At 49.3% G+C, this 16,597-nt stretch overlaps 7 protein-coding genes across 7 annotated transcripts; 3 read left to right on the forward strand and 4 right to left on the reverse strand.

Annotated features, from left to right (window-relative positions):
- Nucleotides 1–100: 100 nt before the first annotated feature.
- On the forward strand, nt 101–1,340 carry M437DRAFT_51825 (uncharacterized protein; the record flags this gene model as incomplete). Its single annotated transcript, XM_041022247.1, has 2 exons — nt 101–424; nt 474–1,340. Coding segments are annotated over 2 exons (1,191 nt in total), but the record flags the coding sequence as incomplete, so codon positions are not given.
- Nucleotides 1,341–1,570: 230 nt separating this feature from the next.
- Nucleotides 1,571–2,522, reverse strand: M437DRAFT_52317 (Phosphoenolpyruvate/pyruvate domain-containing protein; the record flags this gene model as incomplete). The annotated part of the gene is made up of 2 exons (XM_041022333.1): nt 1,571–2,332; nt 2,397–2,522. The coding sequence occupies 2 exons, from the start codon at nt 2,520–2,522 to the stop codon at nt 1,571–1,573; spliced, it is 888 nt and encodes a 295-aa protein (XP_040878512.1).
- A 909-nt stretch (nt 2,523–3,431) lies between these two features.
- Nucleotides 3,432–3,662, forward strand: M437DRAFT_85937 (uncharacterized protein; the record flags this gene model as incomplete). The annotated part of the gene is made up of 2 exons (XM_041028373.1): nt 3,432–3,577; nt 3,638–3,662. The coding sequence occupies 2 exons, from the start codon at nt 3,432–3,434 to the stop codon at nt 3,660–3,662; spliced, it is 171 nt and encodes a 56-aa protein (XP_040878513.1).
- Nucleotides 3,663–4,080: 418 nt separating this feature from the next.
- On the reverse strand, nt 4,081–4,885 carry M437DRAFT_76623 (uncharacterized protein; the record flags this gene model as incomplete). Its single annotated transcript, XM_041026655.1, has 2 exons — nt 4,081–4,726; nt 4,812–4,885. The coding sequence occupies 2 exons, from the start codon at nt 4,883–4,885 to the stop codon at nt 4,081–4,083; spliced, it is 720 nt and encodes a 239-aa protein (XP_040878514.1).
- A 1,902-nt stretch (nt 4,886–6,787) lies between these two features.
- M437DRAFT_52260 (uncharacterized protein) lies at nt 6,788–8,190 on the reverse strand (the record flags this gene model as incomplete). The annotated part of the gene is made up of 2 exons (XM_041022325.1): nt 6,788–7,935; nt 7,983–8,190. The coding sequence occupies 2 exons, from the start codon at nt 8,188–8,190 to the stop codon at nt 6,788–6,790; spliced, it is 1,356 nt and encodes a 451-aa protein (XP_040878515.1).
- Nucleotides 8,191–10,749: 2,559 nt separating this feature from the next.
- On the reverse strand, nt 10,750–12,852 carry M437DRAFT_51775 (uncharacterized protein; the record flags this gene model as incomplete). Its single annotated transcript, XM_041022239.1, has 1 exon — nt 10,750–12,852. The coding sequence occupies one exon, from the start codon at nt 12,850–12,852 to the stop codon at nt 10,750–10,752; it is 2,103 nt and encodes a 700-aa protein (XP_040878516.1).
- Nucleotides 12,853–13,293: 441 nt separating this feature from the next.
- M437DRAFT_51837 (DNA polymerase kappa) lies at nt 13,294–15,222 on the forward strand (the record flags this gene model as incomplete). The annotated part of the gene is made up of 1 exon (XM_041022250.1): nt 13,294–15,222. The coding sequence occupies one exon, from the start codon at nt 13,294–13,296 to the stop codon at nt 15,220–15,222; it is 1,929 nt and encodes a 642-aa protein (XP_040878517.1).
- Nucleotides 15,223–16,597: the final 1,375 nt, after the last annotated feature.

Below are 16,597 nucleotides of genomic sequence, written 5' to 3' on the forward strand. Positions count from 1 at the left end.
AGGTGCCGATCAGGCAGTCAAATCCAAGGTTCCTTCCCAAGTCGCTCTTTCCGCTTCTTGAGAAAGCACTCGCCCAACCTCAAAACTCTGCGCGTCCCCCGTCCCAATGTCTGATCTCAATCCCACACTTCCTCTTACCAATTTGATTCATCTCTTCGAAAAGAAGATGGCATCCCAACCAAATCATGATTTTGTCCTGGCTGATGAGCAGCGCCGCAGCCTGGGCTATCGCCTGCTCCTCGAAGAACAGCAGCGCCGTCTCGAGGCTCGCAAGATGGCCGAGGCATCCAATCATCCTCCCATCTGCCCTCACTACTCTGTCTCTGGTCATTCGGACTGCTTTTATTGTCATCAAAATGCCCTTGCACAGCCATCCAACGCAACCGACACTCTTTTGAGAAGTCTGACTCGTCCTCGCTTTCAGGTACATTCGTGAACACACTTGGGTTCAATCAATGACTAATCAACGACAGGCTACTCCCACTTCTGTAAAGACAGAGACTTCTTACCTTCCATCTTCGGCCTCGACCGATGAGACCATCAACCACCTCAGCCATCTCATCACCCCTAGATCGACTGCCTCAACTATCCCTTTGACCGACGATGGCATCTACACCCAGGACCCATACCACAAGCTGATCTCCAGCAGGCCTCGTATACCTACTATCACCCCAACAAAGGCTACTACTGTTACCGCTCCTTTCCTTCCGGTCCTTGCTGAGGCCAAGCCTGCTCCACCACTTCCCTGGAAAGAGCTTCCTGTCGAGAAAGGCTTCGTCCCTGTTCGCATCCCACCAACTTTCTCCCGCTTCTTGTCTCTTCCTCTCGAGATTCGTCAGCGTATCTACGTCTACCTCGTCTACAATGGTATCCACGGTCTTCTGATCCCCAAAGACTTGAGAGCTTATCATCAAGCCCCTATCACTCGCGTCAACCGTCAGATCCGCAGCGAGTCGATCAAATTGGTCTATACAGAGAACGCCTACAACGCAAAGACTCGTGAGCTCATCAAATACGGTCCCTCCTTCACACTTCAAGTTGGAGGTGCTCGAGTTCAGCTCATTCGCGATTTTGCATGGTACACAGCCAAACGCCACCTGTTCATCAACTTCATTCCGAATGGCAATAGCTACCACTCAAACATCACCTTCAGGGGTCCCAAAGGCAATGAAGAGATAGGCGCAGTCGCTCAAGAGAGAGCCAATGAAGTTTATCGATACCTGAGAAAGCAAGGTGGTCTTTCCTGCTTGACCCCTGAGCACTTGGGCAAAATCGACGACATCGTCCTCCGTATCACTCCCAGAGCCAAGAACAAGGCAGATGAAGAGCCTACCCAGTAGGCGAAGCTTGTTGAAGATGCATGATGAAGGGATGGAGACATGACCTATCGATGGTCTCTGTTCAGAATACTATGAAGACATGGATTATGTGCATGAATTATGGCTGGTCGCTTGGAGGATATGAACGACATGATATGCTGTATGGGTTTTGCTTTTACGATCGACACGAATGACATGGCTATAGCTGTATGAAACAAATGAAGTTTATGATTGTGCTTTCTACCTTTAGTCTACTTTGAACCAAAAGCGGCACCACCAACACTCTCGTCAAAGGCCATAGCCTCATTCAAGCCACAAATCTCGAACAGTGCCTTGGGACCAATGGGCTCACACTCATCAGTGCCTTGCTCAACCAGCATCTTGTAAGCCTTCTCGAGTGGCCTGACCACAGCCTCCAAGCCCAAAGTAGGGTTGATATAGAGCTTGAAGCCAATCTCCTTTGCCTGCTTGACACCCATCTGAGGAGTCTTACCACCAGGCACCATATTCAGCAACACAGGCGTAGGAGCAAAGATCTTGACGGCCTTCTCGCACTCTTCCTTACTCTGCAAAGCCTCAAGGAACAGAGCATCAACACCACACTCCACCGCACCCTTTAATCTCTCCACCGCCTCTTCAAAGCCCATATCGGCTCTTGCGTCCGTACGCGCAATAATCATCATCTGACTGCCCATCTCATCTCTTGTCTTTACTGCCGCTCTGAGGCGTGCGTAATACACTTCTCTGGACACGCATTGCTTGCCTACCAAATGTCCGCAGCGCTTCTCTTGGACTTGGTCTTCGATGTGCAGGGCTGCGACGCCGGCGAGTGCGTATTGACGTACTGTGCGTGCCACCATGATGGGGCCGCCGTAACCAGTGTCTGCATCGCAAATTACGGGGGTGGAAGGTGAGAGAGAGGTTATGGTGGCGGCGTTGGAGAGCATGTCGTTTAGTGTTGCGATGCCGAGATCTGCGGTGCCGAGGCGGGACATGTTTGTTCCTGCTCCTGTCTGTTGGGGGAGGGTGTTAGTATGGGTGGGAAAAGGAGGAATGTGGAGGGAGACAGGGACATACCATGTAAAGAACTTCTGCACCGGCTGCGAGAGCGATTCTACCGGATAGACCATCGTAGACACCTGGTGCGACGACGATGTGATCTTCTTTGCTCATCAACTCTCTCAAACGCTTTGCTCCGGTCATGGCCATTGTGAAAGGATATTTGTGAGATGTGTCTTGCTGTGTCGTCCTCTGATGATTTGTTTCAGATTCTTGATATAGGTCGAGATGTTATAGCTCTGCTTCGATCCAAAAACTTCTGTAAGTTCTTACCTTGATGGAAATCTGGGATTTGACGTCCTTATACTCTTGTTTCCTTTTCAATCAAGACCGACTTCGGAGAGTTCAAGGCTTCCTATCAATTCTGTTTCATAACACTTCAAGTCTGCACGCCCTAAACGTAAGAATAGCGAATAGACACCGACAGCTGATTAATGTATCTAGCTCAGACGTCACAGCGTTTTAATTTGTTAGAAGGCACGGAAGGTGGTCCGCTGCCGGGAATATGGCCACGTGGGTGGGTAGGTGCGATGTCGGGGGCCGAATCTTCTCCGTTGGAAGGTGGGAGGCGATATCATGTTTGACATGACTCGAGCTGGTCGACCATCGACTTCTTTGTTTTGCTCCATGTTTTGCTTTCGGAGATGTTCATACGAGATTTATGTGAATTGAGTTGTTGGGGTGCCTCCCGCTCGACACGTTGCGACAATGCAAGATAGCAAAGCTCACCACGATCACATACAGATATGCCTGGGGCTCAATGTCAAGAAGAATACTACGCTTTTTGACCTCTGATAAATAAGAGGCTCGTTCTCTTGGATCTCGAAAGAGTCGCAGCCTCTTGCGTCCTTTGGCAGAAGCCCTTTAAGCCATCATCGCAATTCATTGTTCGCTTTGTTTTGTTGTGATTCTCACACCCAACACCTTGTCTGACCACCTCAAGATTCGATTTGCACAATGCTATATATCCCTCCCCATTCTCTACTTCTTTCCGCTTCCTGCCTCTTTCCTAAATCTACTAGCCACTCAGAAAACCTACTAACCACTAACAAAATGCCTTTCCTCGAAACCATCTGCGTCACTCTCTTCATCCTCTGGGTCTTTGTCGAGGTGACTGTCTACACGTTTGCTCCACTCTTGATTCGCATCAATGACATTGGAGAGGCTTTGGACTGGTACCTCTGGGTCATGCCTCGTCTGTATGTCTTGTGTGTTTTGATCGAGGAGATCATCGTTGAGGCTCTTGAGACTGTTTCAAGATGGGTTTTGGGAATGGAGAGATGAGGTAAATTTGAGGTAAGTTCTGGTTTCACGAGGCAGAGGTAATTACTTGAGAATTTTGTCTTTGCATTCGAGGTAAGTTGGTTTTGTTACTGTTTTTCGGTTGGTTTCTGCTTAGTACATGTAATTCAAGATCTTGTTCCCTCGTTGATTTCTTGATTTCTTCCGTCCTTCCCTTTTTCTTCTCTTTGTGCGCTTCAAGTCCATGGAAGTTGATTGTGTTGTTCTCATCCAATTCAACCCATGTTGCATGAAAATTTGTGATAGGTTGTCTTTGGCTGACACTCCGATTGGTGGCATATCTTTGATCTTGATAAAGACCCACCGAGAGATTATGCTGTTAAGAGTTCTGATCGTTTTGATATTTTCGATGACCATTGCTGGTTCTCCGGAGAACCATCGCGAGCATGACCGCACGATCTTAGCAATGCTCTCCCTTGTTATGGACATGGTAGTGGCATCTTCCTCGTGGCGGCATCAGGTGCTTTCCTGTGGATTTTTCCTTGCGAAACAATGCTCTGGCTAGGTCTACAAGCGCTTCTCGAGTCCAGAGTTCCTCCGTGCCGGGGTGAATGAAGTGATCAACGTCTGTCTCGTACACAACTTGATCCAAGATGAGTTTTCGAAGTGGCGAGTTTGGCAAAGTGTTCTCCCAGATGAGCTTGATCTTTTCTGTCGGTATATAATTTTCCTTGTCGCTTTTTGTCTTGAGCGAATTCATAGCAACGTTCTGGAGAACCGGCACGAGATACTTGTCGCCAAATAACCAGAGCTTGATAAGCTGGTCCCCAGTCAGTTTTTCGCCTTCTCCATCTGCCAGAACACGGCTGTAAATGAACTGGTTGAAAATCTCAAAAACATCGTCGCTCTCATCGGGCAGAGAGATTTTGCCCTCGGTAGCCTCCTTGAAGGATCCGTTGAACGCGCTGCGAAAGTAGTCGGAATAGAAGACGAGGAGATTTTTATGAATCACAAAGGCTTTCTTCTCTGGTCCGACTTCGACTGTGATGACTTCCTTGTATGACGAGCTTGGATGAGTCAGCGAGCTATGTTGTAGGGCGATGGACCTAGGAAAGTACTCACCCTGGAGGCCTTCTGGAGACACATGACACAGCTCTCGATGCGTTGTTTCTGGTAACGGAGGAGGATAACTTGGCGCTAATATCGGGGGCGAAAAGACCTTCATCCGAATCTAGATATCCGTCAATGTCTACGAAAGGCGTCATAACTTTGTGGTACTGGTATCCGATAGACGCTGTAAGTGCTTGGGATGGTCTTAGAAGCGGAGGTACGGAAGACTTGAGATAGCGTGAAGGTGTGATGTAAAATTCGAGACGAAAGGATTGATATGCCTTTATGTGGGAGTGATGAATGAAGGTGAATCTCAGTTCCGACACATCAGATGATTGTTGAGCTCAAACTTCAGATCGCTCTCACATATGTTCGTGAGCGTTTGATGTCGTATTGTCTTAATGTTTCTGCTCTATTCCTGATCTACGGATCCAGACGAGTGGAATCAAAGCGAAAGTGACACTGGAAATAAATAAAACTCTTAGAAGATCACGTAGGCGTTTCGAATGACGGTGGTAGTACAGGCCGCACTTAAAGTGACTCAAATTTTACGACAGCTGAATCAAAATGTCGAAGATATGATCGGGCACCTCGAAAGCGACTGATGTGAAAGTGAATGTCTGGTGCTGGAGGTGTCGGAAGAGTTGGAAATCCACTACTCTTCGATCAAGTATGGAAAAAATTCAGGGTTCTAGAGCAAGTACAGTGAGCGATCATGCCTTCTTTTTTCTTGATACAACGATGGCTTTGTCTTCCCACAACTAAGACACACCTCTCTACATCTCTCTTTCACCATGTAAACTTCTGGATTGTTCCTTTGTCTTATTCCCACCACACTCTCAGACTTTCTATCCTTATTCTCATTCAGAAACATTCATAACCATCTCCAATGCACCCAAATCCCCTCCTCACTCCCACCCTTCCCAGATCAACCACTCTCACTCAAGATGATCAAACTCACATTCATCTTCATTCTCGGCATCTTCATCAGTCTTGTACTCTATGTGGTTAACAACTCTCCTGCAGCTCTTCTGATCGACATCATGGGCCCCGTTGAGTTTTCCTTCGTGGTCATTCAAATGGTCTGGGAGATGTTGCTTAGTCGTGCTCACATCATCTAGATTTCCATTTCGAGTCATTTGATTATGTATCTGCAGCGTTGAAGTAGAGATAGTAAACAGGTCGGCTTTGCGAGCAATTGGTATTCGAAATCTGTATCCAACTCTATCACTAATATATTGTTCTTCCTTTCCCAAATTTTACTCTGCTCTGCTGTGTCATTCACGTGTGCAAAATTCCGCGGAAGCAAGGGATACTCTTCACCCCCTCGCTCCAGCATAAGCAAGGAATGCCGTCACAAAACCAGTATATAAACCTTGCTTCGTCGACACGACACTTTGTTCTCTATCATCCTTGAACATCCTCTTTATACAGGAGTCTCCTCGAGAACAACCTGGACATGGCCCGCTGTGCTGTGTTCGTGAATTTATCTAAGTTGCCGCGTCGACACCCAAGGTCGCCAACGTAGACGTCGCGGACGAGGTTACGATCGTAGAGAGCTTTAGGTAGGATCTCCCATGCACAGGTTGTAGTTTTGAATGTATTGAATCATGTCAGTAAATGGAAAGGAGAAGGTGTCAGAAGTGGGAGATATAGATTCGGCGATATGGACCTTGTGGTTGTGCTATGCCTGACTATGCCTGACCTAGTTCACATTTTTCTCTGATTTAGCTTAATCTCATGGCAGGGCGCATTTATTTTTATGCTTGTAAAAATGCACAGTGTAATTCAGAGATCTTGCTAAGTCCAGAGAGATCACATAACTTATATGTAGATAGGAAACAAAATTGTAAGATGATTAACTTGGTTCAGGTAATATGTACAGGGTGTTAGAACCAGCAATATGAGTACAGATATAAATATACAAGAAAAGGAAACATTCGTCCATCGCTTCTCTAAAGCGGCTTTATGTGTTTCATCGAGAGCTTCTGGCATTCAATGCCGAAGGAAAACAATCTCGTGTCATCAAAGGCGTCAGAAAATTGTGTTCACACAATTTAAGGGGCGCCAGCGCTGCAGGCGGGGGAAGTAGGTGCGGTCTTGAAGTAGACCTTGTTGTAAACGTTGTTGCCAGCGTTGGTAGCCTGAGCGGAAGGAGAGTTGATGGGACCACCAGTTGCGCTGGCGCTGGGGAAGAGAATATCGCCCTCCTCGGGTGAGAGGTCGCTCGAAGGGCAGCCGAGAGCGCCACCACCGAGGATAGGAGTGAGCTTGCCGAGAGCCCAGCTGACAGCAGTGGCAACATCCTTCTCAGTTCCACTGAGAATCAGAGGGGTGATAGACTGGATACCCTGGTAGATGTCACAAAGGAGGGTGGTGGCGTTGAAGTTGGGAGTCAGGAGGGTAGAGGCTCCGGGAACGACAATGTTGGAGGGGTAGATCTGAGTGTAGGCGTCGGTGAGAGCCTCAACAGCACCGTAAGGGGTGCTACGGCGGTACCAGTTCTCGGGCCACTTCTCGGGAACGTACTCGAAATCGCCAGTGTTCTCGTTGAGCTTCCAGCCAACGATGCTAGAGACGGATTCGTAGTTGGGGACACCACCGGAACCGTAGGTACCGTTGCTGAAGAAGTTGGGATAGAAAGCGAAGGCACCGAGAGAGACAATCTGAGGGAAGGGGAAGGCATAGAGGTAGGGGCTGTACTGCTTGCTGAAGTCGGCGTTCTTGGCGTACTGCTGGGCCATGACTGACATGTCGTACTGCTTGTTGCTGCTAGCTGCAACAAGCTCAACACCCTGCTTGACAAGGCGGGATGAGACGGCGTGGTTGTTACCACAGCCAGTGTAGTAGTCCTCACGGTGGGGAGAAATGTCGGCCTCGACGGTGGAATGACGGTTCAAACCACCAACATTGTTAGGGCCAGCACCGAGGTACCAGGACTCAGTGACAAGGTCACCATCAGCCAAGATGGCGAAGACAGCCAACACTGTAGCAAGGTCGGTGCCCATGTTGAAACCACGTGCGGTGGCTTCCAGAACTTGGCCATAGTTAACATAGCCGTTGCGAGGCAAGTAACCATAGTTGGCGAGAAGGTTGAGACCAGGGCAAGGACCACGGCTGTCGTTAGGGCCGGGTGCCTGGAAAGTGTAGCCAGGTTCGGGACGCTTGTCTGAGGGGTTCAAGATACCCTCAGCGACGGATCCTTCTCAAATGTCAGCACTGGTTATCTATAGTGTGAACAACTGCACGTACCTAGGAGACCTCTAACGTCGTTGACGACGGTACTGAGAAGATCTGTCACGCCAGAAAGGATTTGAGGTTCTCTCTTGGCCAATTGCTCCTCAGCGGCTCTCTTCTCAAGCATTCTCATCATGTCCTCTCTGGAACCACCCATCATCTGGGGGAAACCCAAGGCGACTGAGGGGAGCACAGCTCCTGCAATGGCGAGATTGAACTTCATTGTGAGGGACGTTCAGAGAAGGTGTTTGACTGAATGTGTGACTGCTCTGGCTTGAGGAAGGGGGAAGGTCAATATATAGCCCGACCACGGGAATACTCTGGCATCAAACAAGGATAAGTGTTCTCCACGGCCAGCAGATGTTTAACCGTTTCTGGTCAGCGCGATTGCTAGCACGCCTTTGATCGAGGGTACGTTGAACAGTTGCTGCATGTCAAGAGATTGCATTGACGGATGATCTTTCCTGCTCCTCGAGAGCTGGAGTAACGATCAGCGGTGACATGGGTGGCATAGTACAATTTGATAGGATCAGCACGAGATACAACTCAACATGCGGACTTAACAGCATCCACAGCATCGGTACGTGTACCTGTGCAGAAAACTGTCCCCGCCGATGACCAATTGACAGTCTCGACTGGCTCACGCAATTCTTGCTCGGTCATGTAAGAACCATGTGCGGTAATTCCAGGTCTATCTCGAAACCGTGCCGAATGCCACGCCTATGACGATGGGTCGCTTGACGTCGGCAGCTGGCTGTTGCTAGAGCTTGAACAAAAGCGAGCTGTGCATGGCAACTGATCTGCAGCGCCGCCGTGCTGGTGTACCGGTTCATAATTTTGTTGACCACCAAGGCCCATACAAATCCTCATCATGTTCGGGTTGAGAACGTCCGCCACAGGCTGAGCTTTAGGTTGTAAATCAGGGCGGTTGTACCTTTTTGCATATTGCGTCGGGAAGGTTTCGGAAATCTGCTGTGGCTTGCGGGATGGGCGTGCAACGGGGCACAGAGCCTCATGACCATAACGCATGTCTCAATCGTAATTGCACCTCCTACCTCATAACTGCTTCCAAGTTGTATGCATCAAGAACTTGCATTTCTTTGTCGACGTAAAGCACCAGTTCCAATTGATGACCATGTTGAGCGAAGGAACAACACAAATCATCGCCAAGCTCACGCTCCCCAGAAAATCCATCAGCCGCAACGACGATCTCTCCTTCCTGATTCAAACATTCATGCTCCGCGATCGCTCGATCGGGCAAGGGAAAATTTAGGTAGGTCATCATCGACGACAAGCCTTTGTGGATACCTCTGTCCGTGTCAATCTATTTTGCTCAGGGGAAGGACGTCTTTCTGTCATCATGCACGGGAACTCCAATGACGGTGTTGGTATTTGTCGAGCATTCCTGACTTCGCTTGCCTTGGCTGCTTGACTCAATCTCAACAAGGAGATCTTCTCCGTGCTGTCGTAAGCAGAATCACCGATCTTGGTGCGAGATAAATGGCGAGATGAAGCCAAAACCACGATTTTTTGTTTGCAGATGCGGCCTGCTGCCGAGTGGAAGACTCGTCTTCGTTGCATTTTGCGTGGTGATGATCCTGGTGTACCAAACTTCAGCTCCTCTGATACAAGCATGTCTTTGCTGCTCCTCTCCTCTTCTGGTTTACGCACTCTGCTTACCATGAGCTGATCTACAGAGGTCAACAATCGTGACTTTCGATGTTCCATGGATCGTCTAGTGGTAGTTGTGTTGCGAACAAGGTGTTTTATTATGGACAGGGTCACTACTGTTATTGCAGGAAATGGTATGCATATATGCAGAAGAAGCCGCTCAAGCGAGTAGAGCCCTAGGGGAACATGCATATTCGTGTCGCATATCAACTACTGCACGAATTTCAAATGTCATAACGCCGGCAAATATTCCACGTCGAAAACTGCCTGGCAGCCTGCATGAAGCGACAGTTTCTCTCCACTTGTCAAGTCTTTAGCGCTCCTGTACCGTTATACGCGAATCAGGCGGAGAAAAGGGACAGATGTCATCGAACACATCGCAGAAAATGATTTATCAGAGATGTTCTGATTGGCTTTTCGTGCACAAACAACATCCACGCAGAAAGTGACATACAAAAAATGGCGAATGGTTTTATCCGCTATAGAGTTTAGGAAGAGAACGAGCGGCAACCCTTTTGGGCAAGGTTGGCTCGGCACGGGGTTGAAGTCCACTCACCGCGTTGATCACGGGGATCTGCGACGAACATCGACATCATGAGTCCTGCTGAACGTGAATCTTTTCTGCAAACATACAGTGCCTACTGCGGCTCCCGGAAGACACGGCGTTGATCATGCTAGATCCTGTTTAAGCAAATGTGTTCATTCAAGCATAACATCTCGCACGAAACAGTTGATGCTCATCAAGCCACCTTCGTCAAAAGAAGACAAATCCCATCATACGCAATGGCCCTTCTTTCGTTGAGGAGATTGAGCGCTTCAGTAAGAAGGAGTGCCTGCATCGCAATCATTGTGCTGCTTATAAGAAAGTGCAATGTATACGGACTGCAATTGGGTATCTTGCCAGTAATGGAAATGCGAAAAGAAGAGAGAGAACAAAAAACATGCCACCCAGAAAGAAAAGATCAGATCAGGATCCTGCGCCCCCCAAGAAATGCAATCAAGAAACGCCTGGTCCGCAATGCAAGCGACAAACCACAAAACACCCTCTATCTGTGCCAACGCCAGGTAAGTACTAAAACATGTCTTAGAATCCAGATTATCGCTGCTGCTGTCACGAATGTGATGGTCGTGAATGATGAGGGTTGTCTTTGGCCATAGTCAATGCCCCTCGTTTGCTCATGAGATCGATACCACTATCCATCTCACTGCCCATGCTTCGTCTGTCGGGCTCGCCAAAGTCTGGAAGAGCGCCAGGCTGTTCATCGATACTTCGAACGCTTTCCGCGTATTCTACCTGCGAAGAAACTTCGTCCGCGTCATCTCCAGACAGAATACGACCGCCCAGCTGAACTTCTGAAGAAGCGACTTGGTAGTCAAGGGCCTTCCTTCCGTCCTTTATGAGTCCTTCGGTCCAGTAAAGGCAACGCTGCAGAGACTGATTCATACGTTGCGTGTCCATCAGCAATTCACGATGTCTACTCAGATCAAGTCGCAAACGGCTTTCATCCTCAGCTCGCTGGACTGCATCGCGCTTGGCTTGAGCACCAGGAGACAGCGGAATAGCGGAAGAGCTAGCCGAGCCTTCGTCAGAAGAGTCATCCTCAGGCACTGAATGGAAAGGACTCGATGGTCGAGCGCCTTCGTCATCGTCGTCAAAGTCAGGTAAATCAACTTCTTCATCCAACGTCGACAGGTCTGCTTCAGCATCACTTGACCTTCTCTGAGGAATTGAGAATTGACCAGCTCGGCTCAAGCGGCGGAAGCGTTTCAATTCAGCTTTTTGTTTCCTAAGCTCACGTTCCAGAGACTTGTTGATAGCTAGGAGTGATGAGTTGGAAATCTCAAGATCAAGGACTTTTCGTTCTCGTCGTGCTTCGGCATAGGGATCGACCGGCAAAACATCACTGCTCTGTTCAACATCAGAGTTGGAGGCTTCAGGAGAACCATCAGCACCATCATCTGGTACAGGCGTAGGCGATGTGTGGTTGCTGTCCTCAGCGACAGGCTCTGTGATAGCTGGTATTGGATGAGACTGTCGACGGACATGGTCAGGGCTACCCGTGTCAATCGAAGACAGACTGGTGCTCCGAAGATGAGAGGTTCGCAGTGACGCATTACTGGTCTTGCGCTGAGTGGGTCGGGTAGGATGGAAAGGTAGAGGCGGACCGCCAAGGCCAAATATTTGGGATGCACCTTTCCTATAAGAGAGGTGAATATTGTTCTTGGGCGGCGAATTAGGACTTGTGAAGTAGTGTGAGGCCGAAGATACAGCACTAAGAGGTGGTGAGGCAATGGTTGGTGATTGGATCGAATCCGAGAGGTTGGGCGATTGCACGAAGAATTGAGGGGAGCGCGAGTCGGTGACGGCCGATACATTTGAAAGGACAGGAGAAGAGCTCCTGTGCGAGAGAGGTTTTGGCTCTAGAGCCTGCTGTTTCCCATTGGCATAGATGAAAGATGGGGTCTTTCTTAGTCTTGGGGCTGGAGCTGCCGGCTGAGGTTGTGATTGGGGTTTTGCGTCGCTGGCATGGAAGAACATGGGACTCGAGTCCTTGTCTACCTTGGCTGAGGTGGGTCGAGAAGTAGGAAGCGGTGAGACCCGCGCAGGAGGGGGCGCATGTGGTTGTAAAGTCGAAGCATTGGACCTGGCAGTGTCTGGCGTTTTGACAAAGCCTCGGACTGTAGGGGCAGTCTTTGTGGTGATGGGTACCGGGCGTGGTGGATTCGCATTGGTTGGCCTTACAGAGCCCACAACACTCTTCGCTCTACTCGAAGAGGCCAACTGTGGTCGGCGCACAGCAGGTTCGCTGTTTGTGGGAGAAATCATAAGGGGTCTCTTTCTTGCATGACTCGGAGTATCGTCGTTGGGAGATTGTGTGGTTGGTGTTGAGTTTAGTAGCTGGCCCGCTCGCGTCTTTGCAGTCAGTGTTTGTGGTGTGACATGGGCGTGGGCGACCTGCGCCGTCGGTCGCGATGTCGAGGAGAGGGGCGAAGGTGTTGGTTTGTGGTTGTTGAGTTTGGGTCTGAACTCCGACTCTTGCAATTTGGGCCGAAAAGGCGGTGTTGATGTGTTTGTTGTTGGCGTGATGGTTGTGGTCGAGGAGGGACTATCTTTGGCGAGGCGAGGAGTGTTCGGTGCTCGAGCGAGAGTGGGTTTCAATGGCACTCCAGACCGGGAAGGAGCAGTCGGTAGAGGATTGCGATTGTTGGCCATGCTGGCTGGCTTGTTTTTATGAGGAAGGAGCGGGTCGAGTTGTCTGCACCAACGTTGTCCGCCAACATCCAATCATCTCTACTGTGATATGTCTATGGTCAAGTACCGGCGCATGGTCTTGGACTCGAGAACAAGAGACCGGCTTCTGAATACACTTGTGTCGAAGTCTTAAACGTCGGTTGCCGTGGTTGTCACGGTTAAACAACGTTCAGGCCCTGGGATAATCTCCAAATGACGCTCCAGCCCACCAACGTTCCGCCTTCCGTGAACTTTGTTCGTATTCGCATCGTTAATTCTCTTTTTTCTTCTTTTTCTTTTCGCGACCTCCCCGCGTTTGCATCGGTTGACGTGAGGCAACATTTCGACGCTTGCCGCTTGAGCCTCTCTGAAACATTCTACCATCTGGTGACCATCACCAGATGTACTACTTTACGGAAAGATATGGATGGCCCTGCCCGCCATGACAGCATTCCTCCGGCTGTCGATGACTCCCTTCCCACCCCTGATGACCCGACAAACCCCGAGTCGAGTCAGCACCACACCCTCAAGTACCATCTTTTAGGCCCATCTCTCACGAAACCTGGTCAAGATGATGTCGACCAGAAAAAGGTCTCGGAGATTATCTACGAAGCGTCCAAAGGTAGCAAATTCTTTCTCCAAGAAGAGCAAAAGGACAAGAACTTGACCATCAAGATCAACCGTATTCTCGCGAAGAAACGTCAACTCGATCGCCTCGACCTAAGCCACGACTTGCGCAAGGCAGATGAATACGTACAGAAGCTCGAGCTCACTCGCGATCTGACCCAGGTCATCGTCCACGTCGATTGCGACGCTTTCTACGCCGCTGTTGAGGAGCTTGACCGTCCCGACCTGAAAGATGTGCCATTCGCCGTCGGAAAAGGCGTCTTGACAACATGTAACTACCATGCGAGAAAGCACGGCTGTCGCAGTGGTATGGCTGGTTATATCGCCGACAAGCTCTGTCCCCAGCTCATCCACATTTCGCCCAACTTTGAAAAATACTCGGCGAAAGCAAAAGAGATTCGTGCTATTTTGGTCAAATATGACGCCAGATTCGAAGCCGCAAGTGTTGACGAGGCATACCTCAACATAACCGGGTACTGCGAAGAACACAATATGAGTCCTGAAGATGTCGTACAACAGCTGCGTGCAGAGGTCCATCAGGAATGTCTGATCACTGTATCGGCTGGCATCGCGGCGAATGCGAAACTCGCAAAAATTTGTTCCAACAAGAACAAACCCAACGGCCAATTCATTCTGCCTTCGGATCGTGCCAGTATCATGTCATTCATGAAGGATCTGCCCACACGTAAGGTGAACGGCATTGGCAGAGTTTTTGAACGTGAGCTCGACGCTATAGGTGTCAAAACATGTGGCGACATATATGCGCAGCGTGCTTACATGTCCAAACTCTTTGGCGAGAAAGCTTTTCAATTCCTCATGGGCGTATACCTTGGACTAGGCAGAACGAACGTTCAGCCAGCAGAAGAGTACGAGCGTAAGAGTGTTGGCACGGAAAGTACTTTCAAGGAAATGTCGGACCCTCAGCAACTTCGCGACATGCTTCGACATGTTGCGGAAGAGCTGGAAAAAGACTGCGAGAGAACCCAGTTCAAAGGCAGGACCCTAGTTCTCAAAGTGAAGTTGCACACATACGAGATCCTAACTCGCCAGATTGCCCCACCAAAAGCTGTGCATCAAGCTGATGACCTCTACAAATTCGCCTTACCTATGCTCGTCAAGCTGGAAAAAGACATTCCGAAATTTACCTTGCGCCTTATGGGACTGAGGCTCACATCGCTAGTCAGTATGAAGAAGAGCAACATTGATACTTTCTTTACGCCAAAACCGCAATCTGCAGCAAGAAAGCCATTCGTTCCTGCTGGGGACGAATGGGAGCAATGGCCTGACTCGGAATTTGAAGAAGCCGCTCGCCAAGAGAAGCAGGATGACTTGGATACCCTAGAAAAAATGAGTCAGGAGTACATAGAAGAGTACAATAATACTCCGAAACCACCAGCGGGTGGGCACGCAGGTACAATAATAGAAAGTGTGCCTGCAGCGACTTCTGAGGATACAGAAAAAGAGAAAGAGGGAGACGAGAAAGAAGAAACATGGAGCTGCCCTATTTGTAGTCAGCCACAATCTGCTGATGCCGTGCTCTTCAACCAACATATCGATGGATGCTTGTCGAAGCAGACGATCAAGGAGATTGTTCGTGAAAATGCATCGCCATCTCATTCACCACAGGAGAAAGCTCCTATGCCGGGACAGGGCAAGAAGAGAGGTCGACCAAAGGCGTCGGACCCACAACCGAAGCGGCCCAAAAGCGCCTTCTTCTCTCGTTGAACTCCATATCGTAGTTAGACTTTATTCCCTGCTTAGATCACTATACCCTTGTAATTCTTGCTGCGCGAAGCAATTCCTATATCCGCACTTCTAGCCAAGTCCGAAGGATGCTCGGTTAGATTTCTCATTCAATCAGACGGCAGACTGGTATTGCCGGGGGCAGCTCTTGAAATTTGGATGCGGCGCACTTATACGAGATGGCCCATCCTTCTCATATCGACTTGCAGAATCTCCACTATCAAGCCCTATCGTTATCCGAGACATTTGCTGTGCTGTCCGCGGTGGCTGTTCTTGAGCCTCACTTGACACTCCCCAAAGCGGGGTCGCCATCCGGTTTTCACCTTCAGCTCTCTCCAAAATTCACATCTGCCATCTTTCAACACTGATAAAGATGCAACTCTATGCTGTGGCGTTCAACCCGCTGCGACTCTGTCGCAATTTGCAGCCGCCTCTGAACCGCCTTTGACCATGCGAGTGTGAGCTAACAACGTATATGCAAGCCAGCTTGAGAAATCTCCGAAGAGCTAGACGCGTTTTGGGACTGGCGTTCATGCAGGTCCGGACAATAACACAACCCAATCTGGGTAGAGACGACAGATATGGGTATGTCAGTTATGGTTTCAACCTATGGATAGAATATTGGCCGGAGATTTTGCTTACACTTTGCGAAGACATGGAGCCACGGCAAGGAATTAGGCTTGGCGATGGCTTCGATGCGCGTTCACGACTGTCAGACTGCGGCGTGGCAACTTAGAGCGTGCATGGCATTGAAGCTTGCTTGCTTGCATTGCCACAGGCTAAATTTGTCTCTGCACATGCTGCACGTAGCCGACTTGCTGCCAAACCATGATATGCCGTGCAACACAGTGTCTGCAGAGACACGTTTTGTTTGAAACAACAACAGAAATAACTCTACAGCATCGATTCACCTAGTATTGAGCGGCAGTGCAATGATGGCGTTCAAAAGACTGCAAGAAGCACCACAAAAGCCCATGTCTACGGATCTGGGAAGTGAGATGCATATCGCCAACACATCCATGCTTCGATCTTATGCTGATATCACGGCACGGTCTTGCCGCACACTAGCAAGGTCTTCCGCCCCGTATAAGCCCCTCCCATACCATGGACCTCCAGCCGAACGGCAGTCTCTTTACAGTGTACCACCACTGGCTGAACGCGAGAGAGACGTACCACTTTTTCATAGCGTAGGATGCTGACAAGCAGATATGAAAGTCCGAAGGATGCTTTTATTAATGTGGATATGGTATTGAGTAGATATAAAGACAAGCTCTCACTCCCCAGATTGATCATCAGCAGATCATTCATATCGTCTCTACCTGTCTTCTATACTGTCACTTCATCTTCATCATGAAGT

The sequence above is a fragment of the Aureobasidium melanogenum genome (genome assembly GCF_000721775.1).
Source record: "Aureobasidium melanogenum CBS 110374 unplaced genomic scaffold scaffold_15, whole genome shotgun sequence".
Lineage (NCBI taxonomy): Eukaryota > Fungi > Ascomycota > Dothideomycetes > Dothideales > Saccotheciaceae > Aureobasidium > Aureobasidium melanogenum.